Source organism: Pleurodeles waltl, chromosome 9 (assembly GCF_031143425.1).
Source record: "Pleurodeles waltl isolate 20211129_DDA chromosome 9, aPleWal1.hap1.20221129, whole genome shotgun sequence".
NCBI lineage: Eukaryota > Metazoa > Chordata > Amphibia > Caudata > Salamandridae > Pleurodeles > Pleurodeles waltl.
The window spans coordinates 293078497-293105971 of NC_090448.1; the positions used below are offsets into that span (position 1 = coordinate 293078497).

General features: G+C 41.6%; 1 protein-coding gene across 2 annotated transcripts in view; it reads right to left on the minus strand.

The window, feature by feature from the left end:
* Positions 1–343: 343 nt before the first annotated feature.
* CACNA2D2 (calcium voltage-gated channel auxiliary subunit alpha2delta 2) overlaps positions 344–27475 on the minus strand; it is a 1401889-nt gene continuing 1374757 nt past the window's right edge. The window contains exons 36-38 of one of the 2 annotated variants that reach the window (XM_069206762.1): positions 12688–12797; positions 2664–2746; positions 344–1411 (exon numbers count right to left, since the gene is read on the minus strand). In XM_069206762.1, coding sequence (XP_069062863.1) covers positions 1283–1411; positions 2664–2746; positions 12688–12797 — 322 coding nt within the window. In that variant the 3' untranslated portion in view covers positions 344–1282. The remainder of the gene's footprint in view (positions 1412–2663; positions 2747–12687; positions 12798–27475) is intronic. The other variant, XM_069206763.1, reaches the window with a different exon arrangement.

The window sequence follows — 27475 nt, forward strand, 5'->3', positions numbered from 1 at the left end:
TCAACTTGAGAAGTGTCTACCAGGCACACAATTGACACTCTGTTCAACCTTCACAAAAATTAAATACTGCAGTACTTAACAGCTCATATGTAGTAATCCTAAGTCACAGAGCCCAGTCTTCCCCATTTTTGTGTTGTGTGTGCTGATGTCACTGGAGCTGACCAGTTAGCAATGGAGACAAAAAATCATTGTTGTGCGACCTACTACACAACCATGATGGGATTACAAGACCAACAATGCAACTTTTTGTTAGGTCATGTGACTATTGAGCAATTATTTCGTATTCACCTTTTCTTATTCTATCATAGTTTCTTATATCACTGAAGCAAATCTGAGGCTGATGCAAAAACCACGATTTTATGACTGTGTGGTTGTAACTCAACTAAGCCACGATCTAGTGATTTTCTGAAGTAGTAATACTGTCACAGTGACCACTGAAGAAGTTTTAATGAATCGATGACTCTCTAAGAGATCATCCAATCATCATCAAGTGACTTCTCTTTTCTTAAAGTTCAAGAAGTCATATTGGCAGAAAGGTGATTGTGATCAAAGTCTTCTTTTGGCAAGCCATCACATTCCTTTTTTCTCTTTTTTTGGATGCGGGCAAGACTGCGGGCAAATTATCTCAAACACAACAGCATACCATTTCTCTTTTCATTTGTGTTTTCGTCATTTTTTTGATTAAATACCTCCATACTGCAACAATGGAAACATTTTTCTGGATGCAATTTTTGATTAATTCTCTCCTGGTGCCACAAGGTCTTTCAGATATGTGGGACTGCTGCTCCCTTTCATTGAAGAATTTAAAAGTTGATACCACGGCATAACAGCAGTGCAGGACAGCCTTGTGTTTCCCTTATTCAAACTAGGGGGCGTTCGTCAAGCTTTTGACTTGCTTCGATCCCAGTAGGAGAGAGACAGGATTAAGTAGCAAGAAGGTGGAAACAAAGTTAAACTAGAAGAAAAATCCCAAGGTGCCTGCAGGGAGAACAGGAACTTTGCTCACTTGTCATGGTAACTCTCACCAGGGCACAGGAAACAAGAAGTTCATGTGATCTCCTCTGTAACAGATCACAACGTGTAGGAAACAGGAAGGCCTCACATATTTCCCTGGCAACCAGCATCAGTGTGCAAGACACAAGAAGTTCTCATGTTTGCCATGACAAGAAGGATGTGTAGGAAATAGGAAGTTGTCCCTCCATAGCCTTCACAATCCAATCAGGGGAGAAACCAAAAGTAATTCATAAGGAAACAAAATAAGGAATCCACAGTGGCAAATGACTTAAAGGTAGGAGGACAAATGCAGTGGATCCCAGCTGATGGTTGCAGAGATGACGACAAACTGAAGCGACAACAAAAGACTCAGGGATGCTGTGAAGGATGCTCCACTCCCGCAGTCTGAGGTATCCTCCTGTTGCGAAGAAAGAAAGAACAGAGACCTTCTAGATTAACTGCAGATAACCATTGACTGAGGAAGATGCACAAAACAATACTTTCAGTATAGCAAAGAATGATTAATTAGAAGTAATCTCCTACATTTTAAAATGTATTGATCAATTATTGGGTTCACCCTCATTGTACAACTGGTTGAGCCAAAACCATAAAATAGGCCAATTTACAATTCAATAAGTTATCCCTGCTTTTGACACTTGGTGCATCACCTTAACCGAATCTCATTAATTCCCAAACATCGGGGCCCACACATCAGAAGGTACTTTCTGAAAACATGGGGCCTGATTTATGAAAAGTTAGCGTCGACCTAACGTCATTTTTTGACGCAATTGCATAGGCTCACGCCATGGCGCTGAAGACAGTGCACACTGTCTTTCATAGAGTAGCTGTTGGAGGCACACATTTCCAGTACGAAAATGTACAAACATATACACAACTGTAGAAAGTTCTGTACTGTTCTGTTCTGTAGTCACATACACTGAATGTGTTTTGCCTTCCAGCCCAAGTGCACAAATGCACAACATCTGGTTCTGGAGGACTTCAATGCAGGGCTCTTGTTTTCACTAGGCATTAGTTTTCGATGTAATAACCTGCCAGACTATCTTAGTTTATCAGGGCTTTGCGTGAAGACGTACTGGTGTTTCCGGGAATCTGCCTATAGTATCGACCTGCTGACTCAAAGTGGCGCAAAGTGGATTTGGCACTGGGAAAAGAGCGCCTTTTTCGAGTGCCAAACAACTTTTGTGCTAGATACTCAATCACTGATGCTGCTTTGCATTGAGCTAACACCTGAAAGATGCCTGGGTGAATGTTTTGTTTATCACCTGTGTCTCCATTCCTTGGTTTGTTTATGTTGAATTCACATGTGTGCCAATGATATCAAAATTTCAAGAATGCCTATTGATTTCCGCATCTTGTTTCAAATGTATGCAATTTTCACATCAACGTTAACGTACACTTCAAAGATGTCACACTTAATCCCCCATCATTATCACAATTTTCTCAAAACACATATCCGTTTTCCATTTGCATTATTGTAGCCTCATGCAGTCTGCATCAGGCTGGCCTGATGCTCTTCAGTAATGCCAAACACATTGAAAAATAGCAGTCCTCATGCTTCAAGAATACTTGTTCCATCCTTCCAATACTTTTTGCCTCCACAATAATAGACTTAAGTGATGTTCCACCCACCAAACCCAGTGGCCACTTACCGTCAAGTTATAGTCAAAACAGATATGTGGTCCCTTTCGATATCGAGGTCTGTGCACCAGTTCACACTGCTCTGGGCCCTCCGCTGAGAGTACAAGAGATAAGGAAGGAGTACAAAACTGCAGACCATCACAGTCCCCAAAATGAAAGATAGAATCTTTTGATAACATGACATATTCAGGTCTATATAAAGGTTTCAGCTCAATTAAATTAAGCTTTGCTATATTGCTATGTTACAAGCAAATAGTAGCTAATAAAGTGTTTTGTAACTTTTACAGAAACTCATACCGTCAAATCAATCTTCATGGCTTCCTAGTGATACACAAAACGGCTGGTTGCCTTCAGAACATTACAGACATGATGTTCTATTAGTGATGTTCCAATATCATAGTAACAAGGGAAATGTATGAGAGACCAGTGAGACAGGGGCTGAATGGAGAAGTTGGAGAGTGTGTCAGCTGGTGGAATAAAACCCTTAACCCACAACTGTGTACTGTGTTAACTCAACATTGGTGACGAGCGAGCCTGTGAGGGGCAGGAGAATTTCCACCAACATACTGGAAAAATGACTGACGAATTTTGAGTAAAACTCTGCCATGCCTAGGAAGGATCTGATCTGATCTTTGTTACTCGGTGATGGCATCTCTATAATGGAATCCGCCAATTCTATTTTTAGACTAATTTTTGACTAATTCCTTAACCCAAAATGGTATGCCCCAGGTAACTAAGAGACCCCAATCCAAATTCCACTTCTCTTTTTTCAAGGTGAAGCCTCTATCATTCACTCTAGTTGACATAAGTCTCAAAACTTGGTCATGCTGGTAACTGTCCTTCCCATACACTGGGATACTCTGGAAATACATTACAGATTCAATGCTTACTCGCACCAACTTCATACATCTGTGGAAACATGCAGCTGCTGAGGCTAAACCAAATGGTAGTCTCTAAAATCGGCATGCCCCAAAAAGGTGTGATAAAAGATGTAAGTGCTCTAGAGTCCTCATATAACATGACCTGGCAGCTGATAGGTCCATCACACTAAACACTGTCACTCCTTTAAGGGTAGCCAGAGCTTTCGTAATGCTTGGTAAAGTTTAGCGGTTTACCCAGATGCATTGACTTCGTGGCATGGAAAGCATGGGACCCACGTCTGGCCATACCCGGCTGGGTCCAAACTGGACTGGTGTGGCAAGCAAAGAAATTATGGAATTAGGCCCAGATCTGTGACTGGGGGTGAATGTTTCACACTGTTCAGCATTCCGTCCTTCAGCTATTCTTTTTGCATTTGTTGTCCTAATTGGGGAGGGTATGCCCAGATGTGGGTCCCTGCTCGTTATGCCACTAGATTCAAGCTAGCCTGGCTGATGAGGAGGATGCCTTGAAACCTGTTCCAGGGTGTGTATTTCCCAGTCTGGGGAGAGCCTGGCCTGGCAGTTCGGGCTGGACTGTTCCAGTGGGGAGCAGAGTCAAGACTGACTTGCATAAGGCTGGGTCCAAACTGGAATGGTGTGGCAAGCAAAACAATGATGGATTTAGGCCCAGATCTGTAACTGGGGGTGAATGTTTGACCTTGATCAGCATTCTGTCCAGCATCTGTTATATCTATATATAGAACTGCAAACAAAAAATACCATACCTGCCAATTCACACTGAGACAGATATAGAAAACTTTTTTGTGGTCAGAAATGGGCTGATTCATAGAATTGGGCTATTTCCGACCGCATAAAAGCAATTTCTAATTTGAACGTATCAAACTGCCATTCTGTAGTTTTTCTCTGAATAGCAATTTGGCTTAGCGATTCGGTATTTGGAACAGTCATGTTTAGGGCATCCCTTCCCAATACAGAATCGCAGTTGTATGTATAAATGTTTTGCAACCGAATTACAGTCGCAAAACATTCCAGTTTTACCAACACCTCAAAGAAGGTGGTAACCATTCGCAAATAGAATGTGGCCCCTGAGGGACCCCAGCCCTTTGGTGAATGTTGAACCACATTTTTTTTTAAGAGTAGGCAGTGTTCCCATGGACTACTGCCTACTCTTAAAAAAAGAAACCTAAACATTTAATTTAATTTTTTGAAACAACAGGCTGCATAAAAAAAAGATTGCTTTATTAAAATGCAATCACAGACATGGTGGCCTGCTGACCCCTGCAGGCCGCCATCCTTGTGATGGCTGCAATTTCTAATGGGTGACAAACTGACCTACCTTAATAATCATCATGAGGTATGTTGATTTGTAACATACTAGGAATCGCTTTAAGAGGTGTATGTTTGTGCACATTAGGAATTGCTATTTTTTAAATTTTCGATTCAATGAGAATCGCAATTAGGAAATCGCAATCCCTACATTTTGGGCCAGATGTACCAAAGGATTTTACCCATTCTGTGTCTATGGGAAAAAGTTTTCGTACATATGACCCCTAATACATATGGCCCAAAGTAACATTGTGTGTCACATAATATCAGCTCACATCAGGCAGCCTCCAAGCTCTCTGAATCTTTCATGCAACTGCTTTTTGGATAGAGACATTTTTAAATGTCTCTCACATGTAAAATTCACAAGCACTTTTCATATAATAACTTGCGCTGTAGCATAAGGTATCCAAGGTAAAAGAAGAGGATAAAAATAACAAGCATTGGTAAAGCCAATCTGCCTTGCCTTTGCAACCCAATTGACCTTAGCCACGCTGCACAGCATTTGGGACGCTCAGCAGCATAGTTAAAGTTAAAAAAATAAAAACAAAAGTCTTTGTAACCACCAATTTTGTCATTTTGTAGGCATGCATACCACACATGCACAGACTTACAAAATGACACAGGCACCATTTTTAAATGTTACCGATCTGGTAACTAAAAACAAAATCAAACACAGGAGGGACACCAAAGCAACGTGGGGGAAGAGCTGGAGGGGGCACAAAAGTAACAGTTGGAGTGAAAGTAACAAGGTGTTGGAGACAGTAACTCAGATGGAGTGAGATGGGGGAAACAATGGGGAGAAACACATAAGGAGCACAAGATGATGGAGGGTGGAGAAAAGCAGTCAGGCAACAGAGAGCATCATGGACAACAGGGCAAAGAGACGCACATGGGGGAGATAACTAGAAAGCACATGTACTGTAATGGAGTGCTTTACACTAAAAACAAAAGTAGTGCTTGAAAAACAAGTACAGATGTCAGTCAATCAAACAGAATGTAAAGTTGAAATTCTTCTTGGGAGGGACAAACACAACATTGAACAAGCTGGTCTACAAATACGAAGCAGGCAAATGAAAATGACAAGGAAGGCCAACCAATGTTAAGCAATGGGCGGGTTGTTTTGGTAGCCACAATTTGCCTGGCAACAGACAGCCCTTGTGCTAATAAGCTCGACCTAAAAAGCATGAAGCAATGTTACAACATCAAGGCTGAGGTGCGTGATAAGAAATCGCTGTTTCCCTGAATAGGCAGAGAAGAGATATGTATGCATCCATGGAAGCAGACTTGCAGTGCATTGGCTAACCAACTATGGTAAGAAAGTTTGCAGTCCTGGCAAAAGATCATGTGGTAGCCACACACTGAGAACGTCAGAGGCCCAAGACATGGTGGTACAATTGAAAAAGGTGATATATGCAGTTTACATTTATCTATATTACTAATTAGTATTAGATATTTGTATACCTTCACAGACTATTCATGCTTATATTACACTTGGTGAAATGTATGTATGAATAGCTATAGTATTCACATCCAATTCAATTTTTTTCTTTCACTAGAGTTCTAAGATATTTATAAAGGCATGCAATGAGATGGCCCGCAGAACTATTTTTTGTGGAGTCAAGAGGGCCTCAAGCTAGACGGAAAAGGAGAAGTGATTAGATGTTATCGAAGGCAGCTTCGGGTAAGATGTTTGCACCTACTGTAGCACTCAACTGTGCCAGGTGGTTGTTTTTGTCCACAACATGTGTCTTGAAGGCAAGATTGGTGCCAGTGTGGAAGCCAAGAGATTGTTTTCGTTGTTGAAAAGTTCTGAACCTTGGTAATACATTCATTTATCTCTATATTTGCAGTCATTGGATACTAGAAATAATTATTTCTCATTGGATTTTGGCTTGAGGATAGATCATCCATACCTTACTGGTGACAAGGCAGTAATTTAGTTGATCAATGTCATGCCTGATAATATTTAAAAATGAAGGTGAGTGTCTGCATTTCAATGACTTCAGCAGTCAATAGAGCAGACAGGTGATATTTCTAATTCATCTCTGTCTACCTATTGGTGAATGCTGATGTCCTTAGTGGGGGAAATGACTTCCAGTAGCTGCCGCTATGAGTTCAGATCACTGGTGAGAGTCTGAAGCCTTAGAGGGCAACACAGAAGAAAGGGATGTTTTCAGGCCTGGAATAACTAACCACTGTCCTTTACATTAAATCTCTTACCTATCTAAACACACTTGACCTGCAAAGGCGTTGAACAACACTTTAGCATCATCAAATGTTACAATCATAGAGAGGTTGAGCAGAACAAGAAGGCAGGTTGCCACTGCTGGAGATAAGAAGAATGTTATCTACCAGATGGAAGACAGCCATCTGCAATGCACTGTGGTCTGAGTCCAGACTGGCAGTCTTGCAGGAGAACATTGTTTTGATCTTCATTTAGAAGACTGTTGACAACTGGCTTCACAGGATCTTACCCAAAAAGTGCAGTTGAGTAATTAGATGATGTTTAGCAATACCATTTGAATTGATGATGTTTTTTTCTGAAAAAGGTAGGATCTGAGAAGACTTGCTTTTCCAGGAAGATGTCTTGGATGAGGGATGCATTTACGTTGTTCAGTAGAGGTTACGTTGCTTTTCCAGAAGTCTCCTTCACAAGGGATGATGTGATGACATTCAGCTGAATTCCTTCAATGCCTGTAATCCATATAATATCTTGACACTCATCATAGGAGAGGGTACTTAAGGTGTCCCCCTTAGGTGTTATAAAGCCTGAGATTGTCATGGTGATTTTTAGAGTGGTTGCATTTCGATTTATTGCCAGCTTTTGTAATCTTTTCCTTAAAGTATTGATTTGCTGCTGTGCATGTCTCTTTTGAATGGATGAGTAGGAGAAGAGCTATAAGGTTTAATTAAAACTTGACACACTTAAAGAGTTCCATACTTCCGTTGGAGGCTTCGCTGATGGTAGATTGTAATTAGGAGCATTTAGCCTCAGTGGTGACCAGCCTATGGGTGGCACAAAGATGTTTCAGTGTCACCAGGTCTTCATGCATTGGTTTCCTGCATGGTTTGTTTGTCGTCCGTGACCTTTTGGGTGTATAATCGAGAGCAGGGTTTGGCTTTGATGAAGTGTGACTTGTAACTTCAGTGTACTGACGTCTTTCAATATAGTCTCAAAATCTGTGTGGAGGTCAGAAATGGGGCCTAGAAGGCCATATTGAAGATAAGTGCATCTGTTGAAAATTGTAATAATTCTGGACAATATTTACACCAATTTCAGTTCATCCCTTTAGCTGAATTCTCACTAGTCATTGTACAAATGGTTCGCATTTCCCTACTCGTATCAATACTATAGTTTAAGCTGCAAAAGCAACCATAGGAGTGCAGCACAAAAATATCACAGAGATTATTAAAACACATAATTTCACAAAATGTAAGCATGATATATTATACATTTATAAAAAGTCTCATAGGACTAGCAAAACCTCACCAAATAAACAGTTTGCAACCCTCAAGCTTATCCCTCAGAAGGAAGGCGTGTAATAAGAGAGTAATAATGGCTAACACCCTAAATAAAACAAAAAACCTAAGAATTCAACTTCAGCCTATGTGGCTAAAGCACCGGTGGCTAAAATACCATTGATTTTCTTCTGGCAATAACACATTTTAGGAAAGTGCAAATACCGGCACAAAGAGAGGGGGAATTTAATTGTTGCAGGTAAACCAAAGCATCACCACATCTTCCAATTACACTGTCCCTAATTACAGGAATTAAAAACCTCTTAGTGTAGGCAGTGTAAAACTGGCACTAAAAGGTAAAACAGATCAAACTCTGAGGGGAGGACCATCACACGAAGACTAAAATGTTACATGAGTCAAAATGGCCAAGGGGGGAACCCAGATGTCACCTCACTAAGCCAAGTCTAAATCTGGTTAAAAGCATTCTGTCACAGTTCATGTCAACCCATTCTAGATACGGCCTCAGTACTAGAGAGGTCTGGAGCTTCGCATAATCCCTGACAGTAATTTTTGTCATTTCAGTTTCCTCCCTCTGCTGGTGTCTCCAAGCTTTAAGGTCTTCTTAACTCAAGCTAGATCTGAACTAGACATTGCAGAAGGGCTGGAAAAACATCCAGCCTCCTCAGATTAGGCACCCTTGCATTAATGTAATGAAACCAGGGGATATTCAAGCCCCTAGCACATGAGAGGCAGTCAAGGATGACCTTCCTGTTAAAGCCAGTGTGCAAATTCGCCCATACCGCACACCACAAGGCGAGGGGACTAGTTTAATAATATCCTCGAGATACTCAATCTCAAGCTCTTGATGTACTATCAAGGTTGAGCAAGTCCTCATTCAGTAGATCCCCAAATGCTCAAAACTGACCTATTTAAATGTTGTATCTCTCTGTATGCAGCTTCCAAACACCAGCTGCTCAATCTTTTTTTAGAAAAGGATTTTAGTGGGTAGAAAAAAAAATGTTACTCAGGAAGGCAGAGTAGATAGGGCTGCCGTATGTAATGATATTTCCCAGACCAGCATCCAGCTAAGAAGCTCACAAGCATGGCTACAGGGCTTTCCAAGATCACAATATCTAGAAGAGGAATGGGCAAAGGTCCAGAGTTTTCCAATCAGTCATCTTAAGTCAGTGGTCCTCTGAATGCAGATTGGTCTTAGTCACTCTAACCTCATCTATTCCTTATGCTTTTCTTTAGGATGGGCATGTTCTGTGATAGTAGAACAGAAGGATTAACAATTTCATTGGAAAATAAAAGTCTGAAGAATTCACAAATTTCATGGCTTCCTTAATATATTTTTTTTACAAGAAATCACCTCAGGTTCTTTCAAAGTGTTGTTAAACAAATATTTAGTAGATGACATTTCACTCTTTAATATAGATCATTGTGGGGGGCATGGATGACTTGTCAGATAGGAATTAGTCGCCAATTTTGGATTTCCAAGCAACTATAGGGAACTGATTGGCTAGTAAAGGAAAATCCTTCTATTCTTGGCACTAACAAAAGGCAAACTACTCTGTCTAGGTCCCTAATTTCAACACAGCATTGTCCCTCTTATCGTGCCTTGTGAAATAGTATGTTCTTGCTCTGAGATGTTATGATCATGTTGGCACCCTCATGGGTGAGTAGTGCGCTTTAGAAATTCCTGCTTGATTGATTGATTTCTAAGGCATTATCATCATGTGCTTCTCTTCATAGTTTTCCAGTAATCATTCAGTAGTGTTGTGACGACCTCTGCACTATCACTCTAGGCAGCAGCTCAGTGTGGAAGAGTCTCTTTCTTTGCTGAAATCTCCCATGCACCACCCATCTTGTATTTGTTTCCACAGTGAGTTTCAGGTTTGTGTTATTACAATATACTTTCAGTCTACGAGCAAGGAATGTTGAACCATCTTTGTACAGCAGAGTTGAAACCTTAAGCTCTCTATTCTGGGGACATTCTGTGAAGCTTCATCTACTTTAGAATACCTGTCATTTAAGTACAATGAAAACTGAGTGTGAGGCCATTAAGTTTGCTAAAGTAAGTTCCATAGAATGAAAGGGGGGTTCTTGTAACATACTTAACTAATGTATACTAACAAGACAGAACTGAAGTGCCAGGCTAGCACTTCAAGATATGATAACAATAATCAACCTAATCGTGGTAAGTTGGAGTCTGTTTTTTATAAAAAGCTGGGCATTGTGAAGAATGTGCAACTGAACATGATTTCTGGCCTGAATAGCTCAAAACACACATGTACATCTGTTAGTGCATGCATGCAAACAAGATCTACGGGTTCAATCTAAAATCAGTCTTGAAGAAGATCGACCTGGCAATCTTTTTTGAGAAATCATAATTCTGAACTCTTCAATTGTTGTTAACCTGGCTTGCGTATAGCCTTCTTGAAAACTGTTTTTTAAAATGTCAGGGGAAATTCCCATGAGCCCTCTCTTTTTAATATTCCCACTCTCTTTTCCAGAATTAAATCCTTTCTCTACTGCTGCATTTCTGTCCACAGTTTCCTTATCGTCTTCCTCCCATGTGCATTTTTCTTTTATGGCCAGATGAGCACCTCAATTTCAAGAAAAAAGCAATATTGTTTTGTTGAAATATAGCAGCATTAAAAAAAAAAATTAAAAAGCATTGCTGGCTAGGATACAGTTGCACACCCAATAGACCTGTAGGCAGGGTGTGCTAAATTTCACCTGGTGTGAAGTTAGAAAATATTGCCTAGAGCTGAGAAGGTCTTTGTTTCCTCGACTAGACCTGACATGATATTCTATACCTCTCCATTCTTTTGCTCTTTTACCCATCATTCTATTGTGCTGACGTTTTATATGTTTTAAATTGTTGTATCAACTCTGTCATAACCCGGTCTGCCTGTGCTGTAGGTTCCCCATTGCAATCACTATTTTCCAGGTGACATTTACTCTGCTGTGTACTTTGTTTTACATGCTCCACTCAATGTTTACTTTAACAAGCATGCCATGCACTTTAGTTGCGTGCAATCTAAACAACTGTATTTAATGAAGTACAGATACCTCGTATTTTTGTAAAAGCAACATGCATTGCTGAGCAATAAATTGAAGGCCTCTATTTCTCGCTGGCCTTGTTTCCTGCCAAAGAGTCTGGTATTTTGTTTTTGTTTGTACAACCATTATTTTAGCAGAACAACAAGAAAAAATGACTTCTAATGGGATTCAGATTTCTTACTCTAATTCTTGTTTGATATTTTCTCAAGGACTTGCAGACAAAAACTGTAAATTAACCTTTTTTGCAAAAGAAGAGGTATTGGCCTGAATTTAATTTTATAAGGGTAAACTGTGGGATTATGGGGGTAAGCCACAAATAACTTGTTCTTTTGTCACAGAGTACCTCTCCTGGCTGAAGGAGTGTGCCTCACCACTATCACCTAAGTGTCATGCTTAAAAGGATCAACATATACCAGTCGTTCTTTCCTCATGACATCCAGATACACCCAAACCACCTCCCTCGCTCTCTCTCTCCCTCCCAGCCTCAATGCCCCTAGGATCTGTCATTGGTGTAAGTTGGCTCATCTAATAGTAAGGATTAACCTTGGGGGGAAGTTGTGGAAGAGCTATGCTTCCGCAGAAGTCCTGTAAATTCAGATGAGTGACCTAGATGTGACAACCTCTCCCTCTTCATTCTTTTAAGAAAAATGCTGATTTCCTCCTTACTGCTTTACCATTTCTACTGATTGTCGACTTCTCTGTCTTATGTATTCCTTCTTCAGTTTTGCATAGTACTTAAACCATTGCTTTAAAATTATTCAAAAGGCCATTGTGACAGCACATTTATTTTATTTTCTCACTGAATTAGTTCCAGTTTTTAGTTAGTTATTTTCTATGCTACCAACACCCTCTTCTTTATTTCCATTCCGACTCAGGATCAGGTACCAGGTTCGAGGTGATTGTGGTATTTTTCACACCAATAAGTGTATTTCTTGAAATGGCTTGCCTTCCGAACTGACTTTATTCAGTTTTCATTCATAATAGTGTTGCCCATTAAGTTTGCTGTTTGGCTGAAAAATCAGTGTACAATACAAGCTATGTTTTTCAAATGCAGTTTGCTCCTTCATACAATTCTAACATTTAGGGACATATGTACGAACACATTTTCCTATTGACACAGAATGGGAAAAAACATTTGCTATATCTGGCCCTTAGTCTCAAGAATCATCTGTTGCTTCCCTTCCCATATTATTTTCAAGATTCATACACCATTACAAAATGAACTTGCATATATCCAGAAAATCTCATATGGTAGTGGAGACAAAATATTTTGAGCACGGCTAGTCACAGTAAAGGATACATCTTGTCTCTTCCTGAGGCAATTTGGATGACTCACACTGGCTGCACATTGATTTCTCCGCAACAACGAAAAGAAGGTTGGTACCAGCTAGCCTTTGAGCATGAAACAGTCTAGAGGAGAGCAGGGAGAGGAGACATCACAGAAAGGCAAAGTTAAAGTTGGAAGAGTTGGAAACTCTTTTGAATCTAGGATTATCATCAGAACATTAAACATTGAGTTATTTGCTCATGCTTAAAAACGTAATGATTTTTCTTTTAATTTTTCTGTTCCATTACTACACAAGTTAACACCAATGTAGAATAACCACTTAACCCTTTTTGAGGTTACAAATGTAAGGTACTTGAAGAGGGAAATTCAGAAGATGAACAAGGCATAGGACACGATACACAATGATTATGATATATAACTCTACTATAAAGTATCCTCTGCTTCAGACATTAAACGCCTAAAACACTGCTTGCACATCATCCAAACCAAGATGTCTAGCACCTACCTGAAGCTCACCCATACCAAAAGAGAATTCCTATTATTTTCCAAGAACAACAAACAATATACAGTATAAACCTTAGCACCTTCGAAGGCCAATTTTCACCCAATGTTAAGTAACTTGGATTCACAATGGGCTTTAACCTCACTCACAAGGAACACATTGGGAAAAAAACAAAAAGACAGACTGGTACTACCTCTCTCTTCTAAAGAAAGCCCAACTGTTTCCTCCAGGAAACAACCTCAACCTGGCTGTTCAAGCCCTTGTACTCTCACATCTCGATGGTGGTAATGCCCTACTGTATATCCTCCGAGAGTCCACAATGACACTCCTTAAGGCAGTGGTCTTCAAACCTTTTAATGCAGTGTCCAGCACTAATGGGGGAAAACAAATCTGGCCCCTCCCTCCAAATTATTCACAATTATTCTACTAAATTGCATTATTCACAATTATTCTACTAAATTGCAATGTTTACATATGTCTGGAATGTTTTTTAAACATTACAGTCAAGTTATGTTATTGTTTTAAAATGCAATCAAATAAACAATGCCAAACTGTTCTGGTCAGGCAGGCCTTACTATCATATAAAAGTATCCACAGTGTTAATATTAGAAGTGGGGGTGGGGTTGGGGGTTTTAAAAAGTATTTGGAGTCTGTCCCTTTTTGACACATACTCCCAGCTTGGATATAAATGACAAAACATAATAGTGATGGCCCACTGCGGAGCAGTTCCTGCTGCTCTTTTTTCAGCTTAAAACAAAGCCCTGTTGTCAGCATAATACTACTTTTCAGCAGACCTGGTGCCACCCCCCTGGGATCACTTGAGGCACCCCTATGGGGGCCCGCCCCCAGATGGAAGACCCCTTCCTAAGGGGGAGTCCTACAGCCTGAAGCATGTCTCATTTAATGCCTGAAGAAGTATGATCACATTAACCCCATTCTCATAGAACTACATTAGTTGCCCTTGCTAGCGAGCACCATCTTCAAACACAGCAGCATCATTTACAAAGCCATCACATTCAGCACCCTGCATATCTTGCAGACAAGCTTACCACCTCTGAAGGTTCTTTCCACATGCACAGCAAGGACACGATCAGACTGCAGACTAAGAAGTGCAAAAAAGATAAAACAAGACAACAGGGCTTTTCCACCTATGCATCTACAATCTGGAACAACATCCTCATATCCATCAAAACTGCCTAATGGTGCTCCAATTGAGGAAAGTGTTGAAGTCTAAACTCTTTATAGAAACCCACATCACAATGAAATAACTGCCTACAACATAAATCCCTTTTCTATTACTTGTTGACTTTATGCTTGCCTTTGACAATGTACACCAGTCCCCTGTCTTGTGGCGTGTTTCCTACTATAGAAATTCCATATTCATACGTATTTACACATATGATGAACTACAATCGGGCTTAAAAAATGAAGTTTGAAAGTATGCATAAATTGACATTACGTGTAGTTCTTTCATATTCTGCCAGTATGTTCTGTGACTATGGGTTTATATGTATATGTATGTTGTGGTGTGTGTTTTTGTGCTGCCATCAGCTCTTACCAGACAACCTAATCATCTTTTGGTGAAAATGGCTAATAAAAAGATAAATAGGGACTCAACAGTCCAGTCTTCAATGTGCGCTCTTCAACTCATGATATAGAGTCCCAGCATTTCGTTGCTTTCTTCAGGACATCGATTATGACATAGAGGAAGCTGAGTAGACAACTACACTTTGCTGCTCAACTTGCAGGTCAACCCATTAGGCATAGTATAATCAATGGAGCACTCTTAAAGGTTACTTATTAGCTATCTCAGCCTTTCTTAGATTGCCAGACCAGCCTTAACTTTTTAAGTCTCCTATTGTGGGTAGATTCCCTAAGAGGCTCACCCATTTGTCTCCTTCCACTCCACTTATCATGCTTCAGTGGGACCTCAATCTTGTTCTTACTTATTTGATGTGTGCTCCCTTTGAGCCTTTGTGGCTCCTTACTCTTGAAACTGCATTTCTTGTTGCCATCACCTCTGCTCACAGAGTGAGTGAGCTTCAGGCTCTTTCTTCAAAGCCCCCTTTTATGTCTATTTTCCCTGACAAAGTGGTGCTCTGCAAGAGGGCCTCCTTCCTTCCCAAAGTAGTCACACCTTTTCATGTAGGCCAATTCATCACCCTGCCTACTTTTTATGCACCCCCACATCCTTCTCATGAAGCGGAGAGACTACACTGTCGGGATCCAAAAAGAGCGTTGGCGTTCTACCTCAATCGTACCAAAGATTTCCGGATGGACGATCAACTCTATTAGATATGTGGGTACGAAGAAGGGGAAGGAGTGCAAAAGCATACTATCTCACAATGGGTACTACTTTGCATCAAAATGTGCTATGCTTTGGCTAAGAAGCAACTCCCTGAGTGCTTGTGTGCTCACTCCACCAGAGCAACTGCTGCTACCAAAGAGTTAGCATGCAGAGTTCCTTTCCTGGATATCTGTCAAGCAGCAACGTGGGCTTCCCTGCACATGTTTACAAAGCATTACTGCCTGGACCGTCAGATCCGCAGTGACGGCTACTTTGGTCGTTCAGTCCTGCAGGACTTCCTAGTATGATCTTGGTTCACAGCCCACCACTGAGGATGGTATTGCTTGGTTATCTATTCTAAGGTAAGGAATCTGTAACTAGAAGTCTCTATCAGATGAACAAGTTACTTACCTTTGGTAATGATTTATCTGGTAGAGACATATTCTAGTTGCAGATTCCATACTGACCCACCCATCCTACCCGCTTGTGAACTGATTTCTATGAACAGGGATTCCCCTTTCAGGGCCTTAGTTTTGGCACACCATTTTCAGTGTTCATGGCTCCGCGCTTTGGTGTGGAAAGCCGTGATAAGAAACTGACGTCCCTGCGCCAAGGCGGCGCCTATATACGTCCCCAAAGTCATCATGGAGACCACGACGCCAACAACGGACGCGGAGTCGACCGACGCCACCTGACGGCGCGCAAGGGTACTACTCAAAGAAAAATCTCCAGATCCAGTCTGATGCCTAAGGAAATTCTAAGGTAAGGAATCTGCAACTAGAAGTCTCTTTCAGATGCAAAAGATAAACATCTAAATGCTAAGTGAGCATGGGTTTGTAAAATGGGGCTGGCTTTTAAGTGAAATAAGAGGCAAATCTGGCCACGCATTCTGCAGAACAAAAGCACAAAATAGCTTTGGGTATTTCTCTGCCAGAATTGGTGAAAAGGTATAAATAATTTCCTGGAGTTTGCAAGGGTCAAACCTTTCAGCCAAAGAAAACAGCCATATCAATTTGCAATTAAGTATATTGTAGATTCTGGTGGTAAGGCACAAACATTACTATAATTCAGGTTGACCGAAAAGAGTCAATCATTTGCACTAAAACATTAGGCCGTTTCAGAACCAGAGTTTTGGTTACTGTAGGGCAGCTAGTAAATATTTTGTTTGACATTTTTCAATCAGAATTGCTAAAAAAAGATTTGGGCAGACAAACCATTTGCTATAAAATCATCTACAAATAGGTTGCTTGATCATGTCCCCAGGTTTTAGCTTTTTAGTAGAAGAGACAGACAATCCAGTAAGAACAACCACATTCTGTTCCTAAACTTTATATCTTCTCTTTTTTGTATATTCTTTATTACTTTTCATCTACATTTAGTTGGCTTGCTCATTCCCTCTTTTTATCCTATTTATTTGGTATTTGATTTGATACATTCTTCATCTTTCTGTCAGTTTCACTATTTAGCTTTCTCTGTTTGTTCAGCATCTTTCTCTTACATTCAGCTCCAAAATCATCTCAGTAATTCCTTTAGATTTCATTTAAAAAAAAGAAAATTGTGTCACATTTGCTGTTTTAATTGTTCAAACTTATTTTATCATTTTCTTTTTGACTAATACCCAACATTTGTATTTTTCTAGTGGTATTTTAATTAGTACCCCTTAGTTTCATTTTTTTCATTTAACTTTGTTAACTACAAGTAATATAATTTTAGTGTATTTTGTATTGCTTTAAGTGTAATGTCAAAAGGTGGAGCCAGTATTCGCTATCGGTAGCAACTGCTACACTGAGAGCACTGCCATTGATCCCACAGCTTCAAATGACTGAAGAAATCTAGGATTACAGAGTGTGTGCACAAACAGACAGATGTGGGGTTAAGGTTTGTGCCTTTGTTTGTCCTATGTTCTTCATAGGCATGTGGCTCCTCCTCCCCTTTTTTACTGCCTTTGTTCCCAGGGGATGGGGTCCCCTGGTCCTATGAAGGCTCGGGGTAGGCAGCCACCAGCCCCTGCCCTTTTCAATAAGATACAGCCCCGGAGAAATGAGGTCCCCCAAGCATAATAATGCTCAAGAAGGGAGGGCTGCTCGCCCACCTCCCCTTAGAATAAGGCCAACAGGGATAGTTCCCTGGCCCTAGTAAGGCTCGGGGAGGGTTGTCACATGGCCCCCTCCCCTTTTAATATATATATATATATATATATATATATATATATATATATAATTCACATAAACACTCGGACTGCAGGAACACCACACAGCGGTCCCGGGTGGGCTCCGAGAGGCCCTAATAAATCCTCCAACTCTCCTCCAAATAACAGGAGACCCAGGACACCTCCAAGGTGCAAATCAATTTATTTCAGCACACAAATCCAACGCGTTTCGGCAGCAGCCTTACTCATGGATACATCATTGTTACAGTGCCCCAAGTTAAAAACCATGCAATCCTAGACATAAAAAACAGACAACATCTTAAATCCCCACCAAAAGACACAAAATGTGGCGGCCATCTTAAAGTGCATCTATAAATAAGTTTCACAGTAGTTTGTACCATAGTCCTATCAAAATACAACTCAAATTATTATTCAAATCCATCAGAATCTTTAAATTAATGTGATATCATAATTCACACAATAAATAAAGTAGAATTCAATTGCCAAAATACAAAAATTGTAAATAGAATAATTCATTGCATTGTAAAAGTTTGTTAACTATGAATGTTTTCAAAATTTTAAAATTCAATATATCACTTAAATCCTGAACATTATTAACTATGCTTGAATTCATTACATATCATCCTATACCATCCAAATAGACCAGTACACCTACACAAAACTTTTGGGGGATCTCATATTTTTGGGGAATCTCATATTGGTATATGGAACTTCTCTACCCAAGTGGGTAGACAAACAAATTCTTCTATAGTAGAAACCTTATAGACCCCAACACCTGTACCCTTCTACTAAGAATCCAATAGGATTCAAAAAATCACCCCTACTTCACATTCTGTATCAGATGACCACCCACCAAACAAAGTATCGATTACCCTAGATGGATGCTCAGCTCCTCACTCGAATTTAGCCCTACAGGTTCCAACGTTTCGAAGTCTATTATATATTTAGACTCTAAAACACGTAGCAATCTCTCTCTATCGCCTCCCCTTTTGTTCATCCTTACTTGGTCTATAACTACAAATTTCAGCAGATTCTCATTGCCAAAATGATGGCTGAAGAAGTGCCTAGCTACTGGATAGTTTTTATCCTGATTTCTAATGGCTCGTCTATGTTCTAGAACTCTTTTCTTTGCATTATGTATCGTGCTGCCCACATACAATTTTTCACATGGGCATATCAGACAGTACACACAGTAAGATGTATTGCAATTGTAATTACCTCTAATTACAAAGCTCTCTAACCTTCCTGGAACATATAATGTCCTGCAACTATTGCTGGTCTTGCAGGCTTTACACTTCATACAACAGAAGAAACCTTCCATTCCCGTATTCTGTATCCGTCCTACTGATGTTATCTCGTTGCGGCACAAATTGTCCTTGAGAGATCTATTTCTCCTAAAGGTTATTTGGGGATTATCACTGATCCAGTCTGTCAAAACAGGGTCCGTTTGCAAGATATGCCAACTCTTACTAAGTAGTGAGCGTATTTTGCATGACTGATTACTATAGGTTGTAATGAATCTAATGGACTCACTTTCCTTCTCTTGCCTTCTATTAGTTCCATACAAAACATCATCTCTACTTAATGTCACCACTTTGCGTTTGGCTTGATCGATCACTTTAGCCCCATAGCCTCTGTTCCTGAACCTTTCACACATCACATTACACTCTTGGTGAAAATCAGCTTCTTCGCTACAGTTCCTCCGGGCTCTCAACAATTCTCCAAACGGAATACTCCGTATTAGAGTCCCCGGATGTGCACTGTGAGCACTTAGTAGACTATTGCCGGCTGTTGCTTTCCTATACAATTTGGACACTAATCTACTGCCCTTCACAGAAATTTCCACATCGAGGAACTCTATACACTTTGAATCCAAATGCTCAGTAAATCTTAGGTTGCACTCATTGGTGTTCAGATCTCGCACAAATTGCATAGCTGCTTCTTCATTACCCCTCCAAATTACAAAAATGTCATCAATAAAACGACACCACAAGACCACATTGGTATCGAAATAAATTGATTTGCACCTTGGAGGTGTCCTGGGTCTCCTGTTATTTGGAGGAGAGTTGGAGGATATATATATATATATATATATATATATATATATATATATATATATATATATATATACATATATACACAAAATTGACTTTGTCTTCTCCTATGTAATACCAGGCTGAATTCACAGTGAGGCCTACAAAGCAAAGGCCTCCTGCAGATCATGACATTTCTTTGTTACCTTCAGCTGTTTTTTCATACAGCAGCACAGCCCACTGTCACCAAAGGCCATATAGCCAACATTATGCATATTTAATCCCTTAGAAAGCTTCTCTTTATGCAATGGGAGTGCATGAATAAGGATAGATTGCACATTATTAACATATTTATTAGCTTAATCCTTTCTTGGCATCTTAAGACAAAGAACAGGGCAAGATGACATTGGCTTGCCAATAAGGAGCACCAAGGCGTGGTCAGGCAACAGGCCAACTTGACACCCCTTAATGGCGCACTTGCGCTCCTGCCGGCATGTACCGTTATCATGCATTTATCAGGACCCACCTAGGGTTGTCTTAATACCCACATTGCAACAAAGATGCCTGCAACAGCATGACTGCACCCCCAAAATCCAATCCAAAGTGCCGGCTGCACCACAACTCACAAAGAGACTTGAGCTGCGCTGGACACCATGACTCCACTTTGGGCTGGCCACTGATGCTTGTCTGGGTTAGAAGGATTACCATACCTGATTCAAAGAGTCCCACTGCTACGGCTCTCTTGTTGTGGGTTGTGAGGATTCCTGCAGGCAGTGTGTAGAGATGTAGGCGAGGCTGAGATGGGGCTCACCTGAAACCTGTGTGGTGAGCGGCCTGAGTAAGTTCACCCCACCTGGGCCTTGGGTCGATTGGAACAGCATGGCCTTTGGCCTCGCCCCGTGTGTTGCCTGTGTGCTCGCCACTGGTCCTGGTGCAGGGGCCACAGCTGAAGGTGAGGAGCTGGGGACACCCCGTAGGTGGCTGTCTGCATCCCAATTGCAAACATGGCTGATGCTTGACGGCTCCAGGGGCCTTTGGACATTGTGTTGGGTGGTGGTGATCGGCCACCGGGTTGCACACATTGCGACATCCCCGGTGGGTGACATTACACGCTTTACCACCTCACAGCAAAGCAGGTGAGGTACTCTGGGCATGCTGGCCGTGAGCGTTGGGGCACATCTTGGACAGCATTCAATGCAGTGATATTTCGCTCCTGACCCAGAAACTCCTGGTGCACCCACATGCATTGAATCAAGCTCCCCTTATTACCTGCACTGTGGCTATCCCTCTTGGAGATGTGGCTACAAGTGGGGACTCACTGCTGGCTGCCCCTCACTGAGGTGACTGGGGACTGCTGATGTGGCCTTTGGCACAGGAAGATCGTCTCTTCTGCTCTCATACAGGTGGGGGTTCTTGTCGCCCTTCTCGGGTGCGCTCCCTCTGGCCTGTTCTGTGGGGGTTGGGTGTCTGGATCACTTGGTGTTGAGATGTCCCCCTGAGAAGCCAGTGGGACCAGAGGATAAGGGAGCTGTGATTGAGAGTGCGGCTGAATGGCATCTTAATCCGATACTGATACTCATACTGCCATAGGAAAAGACAAGCTGACTAAACTTGCCCAACCTAACAAGATTGTGAACTACACCCACGCCAAGCAACTCAAAGGGCCACTTAAGGGAAATGTGGCAAAGGGTCCAGTGGGAGAAGGTGCAATGGCGACGCACACTGCTCCAACACTTACAGATCTAATGGTGGCAATACAGAGCCCGAGAGCTGAGCTGGTCACAAAAATCGACTCTGTGACAATCAACATCACCTTGCTGTATGCTTATCTTTGTAAGATGGTGGACTGGGTCATTGCATAGGAACAGAATTTGGATGCGCTGCAGCAAGACAGACAGACCCTTCGTGGTACAGTCTCTGTCTTCCAGAAACCAACCATCTGTCTTTACTATTGAGAAGGCACATAGGGGTCTGGCCTCCCGGCCAAAACTGGGTGCCTCCGAAGAGCCATGATCACTTGTTTGTTCAATTTCCATGACCAGGACACTATATTCCAGCATGTCCAGATGCAAGACCCGTGGCTGTTCAAGGGGAAACCCATCTTAATATTCCTAGTACACACACAAAAGTTCCAAAAAATGTGGAGGACTTTTAAATCGGTAACGAAAAGAATGAAATATAGCCTAATCTTACCAGTGAAACTGCATGTTCTCCACAAGGGAAGAGTACTTTTCTTTGACCAGGGGAGGCCAGCAAGTGGCTGGAAACTCTGAAGGGAGGTGCGTGGAGACTCATGATGCCAAGTACTCAGAGAAAATCTGCCTGCACCAGTTGGCAGACTAACCGCAGGAGAAACCTGGATGGAATACGGTCGCCGGGGAGAATCGTGGTGTGTTTGGATGGCACCCTCCCGGACTCCAGAGGCTCATTCTAGAGGTGTCAAAGTGATTCTGATAAGGCGTGCAATAGCACAGATTAGGGTCTTGCTTGAGCTTTGACTGCCAGACTGTGAGTACCAATGCACCCATCAAATGCTATAAGGTGTCAATAGCATTCTTACAAGCCACACATGTATGGGAGACTGTATTCTCTCTCCATAAGAATTGGAGGGGACAACTCTTTGCCACTTCTTATTCGGAGTTTGCCCAAGGTACACGTATTCGGGTAGCTCCGGGGGTTCCCTTTCATTACAGAAGTCATGTCTTCAACATGCAGGGTAAATATGTCATCTTGCATGGCTATCTAAACAGACATGAACTCTGTTATATAAACCTATATGTGCCGAACATTAACTACCGAACTTCTATGCCACAGTGACCACAGCTTTTTCACAGGACCTTGATGACATTATATTGGCGGGTGACTAATTGCGTCCTCAACTGGATAATCGATAGAGATCTGCCCAGACAACATACTAAACCCAACATGACTAGAACATTATACAGCACAATGCAGGGCCTCCACCTTCTAGATGTGTGGTGGGAGAAACAACCATTGGAGAAAATGTATTGCTGCTATACGCCCGCAGCTGGCACCCACAGCTTACTGGGCTACTGTCTAGTTTTAAACCGCCTGGCACAGGAAGTTCAAGAGATTTTTGATCTACCCTGATACATACCAGACCACTCCCTGGTGTTGAGCTTTGTGTGGGGACGCACCGCAATCCCTCAGTGGAGATTGACAGCCGAGGCATTGTCAGACCCCCACAACCCCCCCTTTTCGAGCTACAATCCAAGGATCACTATCACCCTATTTTGATGAGAACTGGGAATCTGCAAGTTTCAGAGCATTAGCCTGGGTGGTACTCAAGGTGCATGTGCTTAAGAACACAATACGGGCTGAGACAACAACTAAACAGGGGCATTCAGGAACAAGAAAAAGATCTAGCCACCTTAGAGAAAGAATTGCACACACGCTCAGAAAGACAGGAAGATTGGTGGGAGGGTCGTAAGCTGGTACTTGATGTTTGACGCCGTCTTGAAAAACATATTTGTACAGCATATCGCCAATGGTTACATGCAGATGATGATAAAACTGGGGCGATGCATGCCAGGCTGACTAGGCAGGAGGCCCAACAGGTTCCAACAGTGTCTATCCTTACTGCTAAGGTGTCCCTGGTTTTCAACTAGAGTGCCATCAATCTGGACTTCGAGCTCCATCTCAGTTCAACTTATGCCATGCAGGGAGGGGGATTGGAGACTTGCCTACATGGATACGTAGCAGAACTTCCACTCCCATTGTTTGATCCTAACAAAACAGGGATCTGCTAGATAAACCCATCATCCGGGAAAAGATTGTTGTGGTGATTAGGAACATAAAAACCGCAAAGACACTGGGCAGCAACGGACTACCCGCTGAATTCTACTGCCGTTATTTAGACCAAATGATAGACAGATTGTTAGAGGTCTACATAGACATAGACGTCAAACTCCTTAGTAATGTATTGGTGGTATGCCTGCTCCCTCTTCTTCCAAGTCTAATTCAACAGGACCAGTCAGGGTTTATCCCTCAGTGGAGTACGCTCCATAATTTAAGATGACTTTCGCTGGTGTATCACGTTTCACAGTTATGCCAGGATGCTTATGCCTTGGCCCTACTAACTATCGAGCAAGCATTCAACTCATTAGACTGGAATTACCTGTGGTAGGTGCTGCAGAAGAAGGGCATGGAACCTATATATATATATATATATATATATATATATATACAGTGGGACTAGCTACTGTATGTTGTCGTACGTGACAGAGTGAAGTCTAGAAGGGAGGTGTCCATAGCCTTCTCACTACACAGGGGAACGAGGCAAGGGTGCCTACTGTTGCCCCTCCTCTTCATGCTCACAGACACACCTTACATAGTCTGCCAGGCATGTGAACTGTGGGAAGGGGTGGTCACACATGTACGGTGGAGAGCACTTTATGCTTTAGATATTCCGAATATGGCCCCTTCTAACCTTTTTAAAAATAACAGAATCTATGTCCGTCCAGAAATGGAAAGACGTGGGCTGTAATATATTAAGGGACCTATACCCTGTAGGAAAATGTATTACAAGGGAGGACACCATAGAAACCTTTACACTGGGAATGGGCCAAATTTGCACTATGCAAAGATCTCAGCAACAGCCCGGGACCTCTGGTCGCCATTTCAGAGCCCACTGCAGTACACTGCAATCCAATGCACTGCAATCCCATACACTAGAGATAGTACTGAGCATGGCAGGAGGATGCAGACTTATCTCTAACATCTACAAAGCCGTGTGAGCAGACATTCCAACTGGGATGCTCTGTGTTTAGGCCAAATGGGAGGGTAAACTGGGGGACTCCAATGCCCCGAAAGACAGGACATGGGTACACAAGGGCGTGAAGATGGTCAGCTCTAGCACCAGATTTAAGTTATTACATGAAGACTATGTTCACCAAACTTACTTTTCTCCCAAGACACTAAAATACTGTATACACTACCCATAGTCATGGCTGTCCACGATGTGAGGGATAGAGATGACTTTTATCCACATGGTATGGCGGTGTGGAACATTGATACCCTACTGGCAAATTGGGTTGAAAGACATTAATAGAGCCGCATGGTGGAACATTCAGCGTACAAGAAGAAGTTACTGCTAGGTCTGATCCTCTCCTCTTCTCATGAAAAACTTAGCAGAAAGTTTATCTTACTGTGTCTATTAAATGCTGCATAGCTATTAGATGGTTGGGATCGGAGACCCGAGGCATTCAGAATGCCTCTGGGATGTTACTGAATGGGCAACCGCTGAAGACATAAGCATGAAACATGTGCACAACTGATGAGAAAGTTAGAGGACGGACTACGAGTCTGAGCAGCCATGCTGTCTGATTTGACAGAACACCCAGACACCGCCTCTTCGGGAGAGCCAGCAGTGTGATGCTCCCAAGGGCCCTATTGACACCACAGTGGAAGGGTACAGGTGAGATCCAGCTGTACAACACATGATGCCTAACACTGCTTCATAATACACCCATGAAAGATTATTACCTACTGTTTATTATGAGACCTGTCAGAAGAACAGCGGGTAGGGAGAATGGGGCAGTTGGGGATTTAATGATCTGATAATATTAACAACGACATTATGATGTTAATATGTGCATCAATTGTTTGTTATACCTACAGCTAGTATCATGAGAAATTCAATAAAGACCATTTAAAAAAAATTATGGAGCCCCCAAACACCCCCAATATACACACCGTGTCCTAAGTAGAAAATCTTTATTAGACTGATCAATCCAAGAAATTTCACTTTATTGATTTAGAATTTGACCGAGACCAACAAATACAATAGAAACTGACCAGATAACACATATATAGTAGTAAAATAAGTATATATAAAAAAAGCTCTTAAAAAATAAAATGCTCATTTTGGCTGGCACTAGTAACGTAAATACATTCGTTGATGTGACTGTGTACTTTAAAACTAACCGGTGTAGGAACCTGGTAAAAGGCAGCCTTAAAGCAGTGTAGTCATGCGCCATATGATTTACACTTTGTGGTTCATTCTCATAGAAAGAATATTTTTTTTGACTATGTGTAGACCCAACTAAACTCCTCTTACAGTGCTTGTTAAAGTATGGTCTAGTGAGAAGTCTAAATATATTTGCATTTTATTAGCTAATTCTCGTATCCTGAGATATATGTTTTAACTTTGAACAATGTACTAGGTTTACTTTAAAACTCACACATAATATTGGCCTTTTCAGTGCCTATTTAAACTGAGTAAGACGAGCACTGGAGATATTCTTCAGTAATTTGAAAGAGCTGCAAAGCATGATTACATTTCTCAGTCTCCTGCTAAAGCCGGAACAGAATGCCTTAAAGAGCAAAGCTTAAGTGATATTTTTCCTTCTATTTGTTGTAAAATGGGCCATGACTCATAAGGTAGATCTTGTAATGCGAATAATAATGTCAAAGGGATTTTACAATATAAACATGAATCAAATGCTTAAAATGGCATTTTGCCTAGCGATTTATAAAAGAAACGTAAGCCGCCACCACGGGCCAAGGCCTTTCCACTCCATTACTTGAATGATCCATATCACTTAGATGATGTGAAAACACTTTTTGTGGGTAGACATAGATTTTTATATTAACAATTGTTTTATGGTCAAGCACTCAATTAGAAAGAACCTCTGAATGGCAGAACTTTTAAACACAATAACCTTAAAAAATGTGAAGTCACATAATGATAAATTTCATTCCGATAGCGCTTGAAATCTATGGGAGTTAGGTCAAAAAGGATCAGCTCATTCCCATACATTAAGATAATGGAACCGATCAATGCCATTTTACTGAGGAAAAGAGCAGGCAGATGGTCTGTTAAATGCGCGCACCATTAACCTTTTAGCTGCTGCAATCAAGGCTTAATGAGGTGCACACAATTCTTCAGCCATGCACATCCTTCACGTGGGGTGGGACTGGCATGCTGGGCAGAAGAGACCGATAGCTGGGAAACAAGGCAGGCAGGGAGGTATGAGAAAGAAAAAGAGACTATACAAATAAGCAGATTAAAGTTAGGGAAAGATTTGAAGTAAAGAGGGAGATACAGGAGAGAAGGTCCGAAGAACTAAGGACAGAATGTTGAGCGCTCCACTGAAGACAATGAAGTGACTCAGAACTAATAATGTGTAAGCCTTCTGTTCCAACATTCCAATGTTTGTTTTTCTGATTCTCCGTTTTTAATTTAGAGCATTCTACCCTCAGAGGCTGGAGTGTTCTAATAGGCTTCTAACCCTTCTGCCTAGGACTATATTATAGCCTTAGAACCCGCTGTAGCGGGCTCTACCGGCTATGAAAGGCCCGCTCCCGCTTTAAATGTCCGAGCCGAAGGCGAGGGCATTTAACAAGGGAAAGGGCCTTTAATAGCCGGTAGAGCCCGCTGCGACGGGTTCTAAGGCTATTAGAACATTCTGCCACTCAGGGCAGAATGTTCTATTAAATGAAACAAATTACTCACGGAGCCCGAGGGGATTAAGATCCCCTCGGGCTCCGTGAGGCTTTGTTCACAGCTATTGCTGTGAACAAAGCGAACATTGGAATGTTGGCGATGCAGGCTTTTACCGGCCAGTAAAAGCCCGCAGCACTCCATTGATTTCAATGGAGCTGCCAACTTCCAATGTTCTAATAGTTGTTAAAGGCCGTTTCTAATAAAGGGCCTTAACAACTAGTATAGCCCTCATCAGCGGACTATAAGGCTATATTAAGTACTGAAAAAATACCATCCTCACGATTTTTTTCAGCAATAAACGATTGCAAACCCAGATAACCAGTGATTTTAACACCTTTAA